This window comes from Drosophila erecta, unplaced genomic scaffold (genome assembly GCF_003286155.1).
Source record: "Drosophila erecta strain 14021-0224.00,06,07 unplaced genomic scaffold, DereRS2 tig00000283-arrow-arrow-pilon, whole genome shotgun sequence".
Classification (NCBI taxonomy): Eukaryota; Metazoa; Arthropoda; class Insecta; order Diptera; family Drosophilidae; genus Drosophila; species Drosophila erecta.
Genome location: NW_020825217.1, coordinates 1,457,318 through 1,464,352, shown reverse-complemented (window position 1 = coordinate 1,464,352; position 7,035 = coordinate 1,457,318). Strand labels below are relative to the sequence as shown.

Genomic DNA, 7,035 nt, shown 5'->3' with positions numbered 1-7,035 from the left:
GAAGAGAAGTGAAAACAAAACCTTTACGGACAAATTAAAACAAGTAAAACAAGTTAACATTACATTATATAAGTAGTTAGTAATTTAAAACTAAACCCAAAGAAAATAAGCTAAACATCACGACAAATGATAAAAGCATTCAAAAAAAGGTTTATGTATACAAAAAGATGTTTTTTTTTAAATATATTATTAATGTTACTAAGTTACGAGTGCGAATAACAAGCGTGCACACAGTCACACTGTCCAGACACCCACACCAACACGAAAAACGAGTGCATTTTGTTAGATGTTAAACATACATAGAAAGCTGCGGAGAACAGAAACCAAATCACAAGCATCAATTGAAGTCGAATCAATTTTTAAACGCAAAAGATATGTATACCTCCCCGTGCAGAACGAGGGGATGAATTCGAATCTCAATCCAAAAAAAAAAAAAAAAAACAAAAGTCGGTCGCCAACTCCTGTCCCCCGGAGCACCTGAGCGCAGGGGCGAACGGGACGGCACGATAGCCGATCGTATTTCAAGTTACTAACACGACACAATTTTTTAACCACGCCAGCGGATCGAGAGAAGAAGCGTTTCACGTACATAATCTAAGCAAATGGAATATGCGTACATTGTTGTGGTAGTTACAGATGGCGAGGAACATACACGTAATTAAAATATAAACAAACTTGCAATAAATGTGTATACAAAAGGTATTGCGTCTTTCATTTGCAGCAGACAGGGATGGTTAGATATTACGGTAGCTTGGCTCACTTACCACAGGTACATGAAATCATCCGCCCTCCCTCGTTTGAACTCCGAAATTCACCATGCTTTTAGCGATGGGCCAGGAAAAGACCGCGCTCTTAAATCCTTACACATTCGGCATTACCGAAACGCGCGAAAATACCGATAAACTGATTCCCAGTGTGACTACGCTGCGCCGACGAAAAAAAAACCAATAAGTCGGACCGCAACGCGTCGTGCTAAAAAGCCGCAAAACGCGAACACAACACCGATTCTCTGCCTGCCAACCTCGCCGTCTTCGACCCGGAAATCGGCCATTTTGTCAAAACTCCCAGCGGCATCTAGACGTAAGTAGAGCGAGCTCCTCCAAAATACTCAGAAATACCTTCGAAATGGGATCGCGCCTGCACCAAGCGACGCCTGAATGCACCCCGGGTCTCCTCTAAACTGCGCCGACTGGCCCCACGCATCTAAACGCAAGAAATCCCGAACGCCAGATCTCCAAATGTGCCGCGGTACTCCCATGTTGCTTCGAAATAGGTTTCGCCTGGGTGCAACCGACTGCCTGCGCGTGATATCGCCTGTGGTAGCAGACGCGGCACCGGCGTCAAGTCCCACGTGGAGCCCCTTTGAGGTTATGCCCGCTAATTGTTTGCGTTTATCGTTCACAGGTCCGTAACTCTTTTCACGTTAACATGTCGGGAGGCTTAGATATTCTGTCCCTCAAGGAGGACGACATCACCAAGATGTTGGTGGCCACCACCCATCTGGGGTCCGAGAACGTCAACTTCCAGATGGAGCAGTACGTGTACAAGCGCCGCGCCGATGGCGTCAACATCCTCAACCTGGGCAAGACCTGGGAAAAGCTGCAGCTGGCGGCCCGCGCCATTGTGGCCATCGATAACCCCTCGGACGTGAGTACAAGTGCAGAATTCCAGGGCTCTTTGAGTGCGGCGTGGCCAACGTGTGATGAGTTTATTACTAATCTTTCGGGTATGAAATTCAATGATTTCAACTTCACTGCTGACAAGCCACGCCTCACCGCCTCGGAGGGATTGCCCCTATTCCCTAACAAATAGAGCATATTCTAATTAACACTTCTCCCACAGATCTTCGTCATCTCGTCGCGTCCGATCGGCCAGCGCGCTGTGCTGAAGTTTGCCAAGTACACAGACACCACTCCCATCGCCGGCCGCTTCACTCCCGGTGCCTTCACCAACCAGATCCAGCCCGCTTTCCGCGAGCCTCGTCTGCTGGTGGTGACCGACCCCAACACCGATCACCAGCCCATCATGGAGGCCAGCTACGTGAACATCCCCGTGATTGCCTTCACGAACACCGACTCGCCTCTGCGCTATATCGACATTGCCATTCCGTGCAACAACAAGTCGGCCCACTCCATTGGTCTGATGTGGTGGCTGTTGGCCCGCGAGGTGCTCCGCCTGCGTGGCACCATCTCTCGCAGCGTCGAGTGGCCCGTGGTCGTCGATCTGTTCTTCTACCGCGATCCTGAGGAGGCCGAGAAGGAGGAGGCCGCCGCCAAGGAGCTGCTGCCCGCACCCAAGATCGAGGAGGCAGTCGACCACCCGGTCGAGGAGACCACCAACTGGGCCGATGAGGTTGCCGCCGAGACCGTTGGCGGAGTGGAGGACTGGAACGAGGACACCGTCAAGACCTCCTGGGGCAGCGACGGCCAGTTCTAAGGAATTGACCAGGCCCCAGATGGCACTACATCAGCACAGCGTTTTGTTGTCAATCGCCTTTTCCACGGCATAAATAAACAGCTCTGTTTATATCTAAGCTCCTCGTGTTTTCATTTTTATTACCACGTGCTTTCACCCTACCATGCACGATATCATGCGATCAAACGCCATTCTTTAGTTTGCTGCTTTGGTCGCTGCAAAGTCCGGGAAAAGATTTCCCAATATACATATGTACATTTCCGAAGAAAATAGATGAATTTCGGATTAGAGAGGGATAACCAGCTCTCGCTGTTGCATTTCATTCTGTTCCGCAGAGAAGGACGGACAATATATGTGCAAACATGCATACCTCTGACCGTTTGTTCAATTTACAGTATTAATTTATTGTTTTTTCGGCTTTGTACAAATAGAAAACAGTTAATGATCGCAATTGCAAATTGCTCATGTTGTATACATATCCATATAGTTTTATCCTCCCGCCAAACATACGATTTTAGTGGTTCTTATCCGCCAAAAACGGGAACGATATATGCGTAAAAGTAATGTTAATGTTAGAGACAAAAATTGTGTTAATCTGGTAAAACTATGCATCGGTATAAACACGATTATGTGTAGCATCGACTTCACATCATTCAAATTTGGACAGGGCTTTCAAACGTTTGGTAGTCGATTGGTTCCGTCGAGCACTATTTAAATGGATTCGGACGAGCCTTGAATGCCGTCATTTTGCGCAGCTCCTTAAACTCCTCCTGCTCGCATCGCTTCCGTTGTTCGTCTTGCTGCAAAGGCAAAGGCGGAGAGGGTTACGGATTAGCATTGAATTGTATGATGAGTGATTAAGTGCATTCTAATTACGGCTGGACCTTGCATACGCAACCTTTGCCTATGGCCACTCTATCAGACGGATGGATGACTGGTTGCTTGACTCATCCAGCGCCCGGAGGTATAGATGGGCTCCCACTGGCCACCTAACCCTGCCATATCGGCTGCTCTGTTCCGCTGAGTCACGCCGGGATTTTCAGAACGATAAGCCGGCATTTGGGCTGGGCTGGAAAGGGCTGCTTGTGAGCAGATACGAGAAACATCCAACATCATCAGTCAGTTTGTTTGCCAGCGAAAAATAGAGCAGCAGCAACCGTCACAGCCACTTGGCTGATAAGGCTATCGCGCTCAGCGGAATTCGCGGAAAATGTAAGACGACAAAAAAAAAACAAAAAAAAAACCAAAGCGGAGCCACAGCAAGGTCGCAGTCACGAGAAATATAGAACTTAATTACCCTCAAATCTTGTACGCCCATCTAACGCATGAGTATAATACAAGATCAGGACTTTAATCCGAAGGACTTGCAATGAAGATAACGGGAATTTCGGAAAGTTTCGGGTGTCCAAATGAACTGGGCCGATTTTAATTGTTAATGCAATGATTCGTGTCTACACGGTAGCTGGATGTGTGTTGTAAGTGGGGGAGAGCTTAACTGATATCTACCATAATCATTCGCTATGTGGTCCGTTCAACAGTGGCTGCCCGTCGTCGCAAGGGCAGCAGGAGGGCTTTGGACGCTCGGTGTCACCTGGGGAGCCTCCGAACTACCGGTGGTGACGGAGGAGGGCGAGGTTATCGTCGAGGAGTCTTCGACGGCGGATAGCACGCTGTTGTCCCCGTAGAAGCGAGGCTCATCGTGCGACTCGCCACCAGGGGAGGCAGTCTCCTCGTCGGAGTCCTCGTCGTTGGAGCTGTCGCCGGCCGTTGTGTTGAGCTTGTTGCCGGAGGCAGCACCGGTAGCCGCTGCCGAGTCCTCGCCAGAGCCCAGAGAACTGGGTACATGCTTCAAGCGCTCGTAGCAGGCGTCGCAGACGCGCAACGCCTTGGTGCTCTGCTGCGGAAGCAGGAACTTCTTCGCCGAGCAGCCGGCGCAGACGACCGCACCGCAGTTGCGGCAGTGATGCCGGCGCTGGATGAAGGTAAACTGCGTTTTCTTGCAGTGCATGCAGACGCTGGCGTCGGTGTCCGGCACCCAGACGGCGGCGTGGTTCTCCACCGGCTTCTTGCCGCTCTTGCGCAGCAGGTCCTCCACGCACTTGTTGATGTGGGCCATCCACTCCTGCTTCTCGGTGCTGGTGGCCGCGAACACCACAAATGACTTGGTGGTGGTGCGGATGTACCAACCGTTTCTGTACGTTTGGTTGTCGGCGATAGATTCCAACGACACCTCCTCCAGCGGCATGATATGCTGCTTGTTATACTTCTTCTTGCCAATCACTATGTTCCCGTACACCAGAATGTCGTTGAACAGGAAGAACTGGCGCGACTTGGGCCGCTTGCGACACATCTTGGTCAGCACGCCCTCGCCCACCAGGACGCGGCCTTGTATAGCCAGCGGCACGCCCGAGCTCCCGAAGCAGCTCTCCACAGAGGCGATGCGCCGGGTGTTAGCCTCCGAGTTGACCAGGCGATCCACCATGACGATAATGGGCGGTTGGGTTCGAGTTTGGGGTTGGGCTTGGGCTTGACTTCAAGTGCGGCGAAAGTTGCTGCTCAGATAGCTCGATCCGAGTCCGAGTCCAAATCCGAGTCGAAATGTAGCCAACTGTGACGACAGACTGCCGTGTGTAACTGCAATGGTGTGTGTGCGCTCGCGCCGTGTGTGTATGGTGTGACACTCGGTGCCACTGCTCCTCAAGAAATGTGTGTACGAGCGTGCGTACGTGTGTGTGTGTGTGTGTACAAGTGTGCGGACTGGGCGCAGCTGTTGCAGGTCCTGGCAAACGGTGAGGGACTGGGGCGATTGGCGGATCCTGGTTCCGAAATGCAGGGCGACAGCTCCCGCTTTATGCAATGCTCGACGGTTGACTGTAACTGGCTTTTCTACGCCGTCCGAAACGTCATGACTCACTCACACCACAGCAACAAAAACAAACTGTGCTCGCTCTTTCTCGCTCTGCCCACCGCCTTGTGTTATTGTTGGTTGAGCGTATGATTCCCGGCCTGGGCCTGCTGCACTGGCGAACTGGGGCGTTCCTGGATCGTTTCCGTTCGGCCCTTGTATTTGGGTCTCGGTTTTGGGCGCAGGAGGGGTTTTGGGGCTGCAGCAACACTTGGAGAAATACGTTATTTTTGCGAGCGCAGTGTGGCCGCTCGCGGATTGCAGCTAAAAACCGGCGCTTTGGTGTTGGAAAACTTCGCGTAGTTGTGCGAAGGTACATTTTAAACGTAACGAACGTTGCTTACAGTGGGCCCTCGAAAGAGTGTCAGTTGCATATCATTTATTACATTGAGTGAAACAAGCTTTTCATGAAAAATGCACGAACAACTAACCCGTCAAGTTACTGGCTAAATAGGCGGCCCTGAGCTCAAAAATAATCTACATAGGTTCTGAACCACCACCAGCGCCCCAATACTTAATTGATATTAGATTTAGTCTTTACCTCCTTCTTCTTCTGCTCCAGGTTGACCTGCACGGCGGAGTCGAACTCCCGCCGGTCGCGCACGCGTTGCTCGCTGCGCAGATGAAAGGGTCTGGGGTGGGTGCCGGCCGGATGATGTCGCGCCTGGTCCTCATCGTGACGCCGCTCCGCGTTCGACTGGCTGTGCTTAAGCGTCTCGGGCGTCCGTGGAATGGTGATTTTGTGGATGACTACCAGCTCGTTCATGCGCTTGTGCATGGCTTTGAAGTTGGGCATGGGTCGGCTGTGGAACTGGCGCGCCTTGCTTTCCTCCTCGCTGCGCTTGCGCATCGCCTGCTGCCGCTTGCTCTCATACACGTCTTTAAACTGGTAGGCCTTGGGGGCGGCAGAAACGGCAGATACGGCGGCTCCCTCGTGTTCTCGTTGGTGTAGAGGCGACCACTCTAGACGCAGCTTGCCCGCGGGACGGTCTTCCTGGCGGACCAAGTGCTGGTCGGCTTCCGTCATGTGCTTCTCATCATTATCCCCATCCTTGCCCCAGTTGAGCGGAACAATTTGTTTAACATCATCCTGGGGCTCTGGGTGCTCTGCTTTGGGCTCGGATTTTAGCACATCTTGGGGCTCCACTTTAGCTTCGATTGTGGGCGCCTTTTGGGCGATCGATTGTGGGCGATCTTTGGACGCCTCTATTACGTCTTTAGGGGACTCCTTTTTGAGATCCCCAGCATTAAACTGCTTGCCGAAGTCACTATCGCGCTGTTCCCGGCAGATCTTTTGCGGCGAGGGGCATAGCTGGAGGGGGTTCACATTGCTCAGGCCCCTGTTGTTCTCCTTGTTGGCCCGTGCTGGTGGGTAATGCGGAAAATGGTCAGCAAAAGTCGACCAAAAATGGCGCGTTTTTTCAGCTTGGACGCTAAGGCCTGCATACGCACCGAAAAAGTTCTGGGAGTGATCCAACTGGTAGTCGCCCACGTTGATGGCGTCCCAGTCGAACTCTTCCATGTGAAAAGTTGAGTTCGCGTTGTCCATGGTCAATAAAAAGTGAATAAAACCTCAACCGCAGAGTCTCCGAACCGATTCAAAAAAAAAAGAAAACAAAGCAAATCGCAAGAAACTCGATCCGCGCAGATTGATTGCGGCGCTTTACAGCACTGCACTTCCACGCGATACTTATCGATAGGTTGGGCGCGCAAAC

The 7,035-nt window shown here is 51.5% G+C and overlaps 3 protein-coding genes and 1 non-coding gene across 4 annotated transcripts; 2 read left to right on the top strand and 2 right to left on the bottom strand.

Moving 5' to 3' along the window:
- The first annotated feature begins 929 nt into the window (after positions 1-929).
- On the top strand, positions 930-2,533 carry LOC6555636 (40S ribosomal protein SA). Its single transcript, XM_001982484.3, has 3 exons — positions 930-1,080; positions 1,405-1,647; positions 1,843-2,533. The coding sequence occupies exons 2-3, from the start codon at positions 1,429-1,431 to the stop codon at positions 2,434-2,436; spliced, it is 813 nt and encodes a 270-aa protein (XP_001982520.1). The 5' UTR covers positions 930-1,080; positions 1,405-1,428; the 3' UTR covers positions 2,437-2,533.
- Positions 1,733-1,831, top strand: LOC6555637. Its single transcript, XR_046891.1, has one exon. It is a non-coding gene; the product is annotated as a small nucleolar RNA snoM1 (small nucleolar RNA).
- Positions 2,534-3,022: 489 nt separating the features above from the next.
- Positions 3,023-5,618, bottom strand: LOC6555635 (pleckstrin homology domain-containing family F member 1 homolog). Its single transcript, XM_001982483.3, has 2 exons — positions 3,922-5,618; positions 3,023-3,215 (listed from the first exon to the last, which is right to left on the bottom strand). Exon 1 carries the CDS (start codon positions 4,895-4,897, stop codon positions 3,947-3,949), a length of 951 nt encoding a protein of 316 aa, XP_001982519.2. The 5' UTR covers positions 4,898-5,618; the 3' UTR covers positions 3,023-3,215; positions 3,922-3,946.
- LOC6555634 lies at positions 3,023-7,035 on the bottom strand. Its single transcript, XM_001982482.3, has 3 exons — positions 6,773-7,035; positions 5,862-6,685; positions 3,023-3,215 (listed from the first exon to the last, which is right to left on the bottom strand). The coding sequence occupies exons 1-3, from the start codon at positions 6,867-6,869 to the stop codon at positions 3,123-3,125; spliced, it is 1,014 nt and encodes a 337-aa protein (XP_001982518.2). The 5' UTR covers positions 6,870-7,035; the 3' UTR covers positions 3,023-3,122.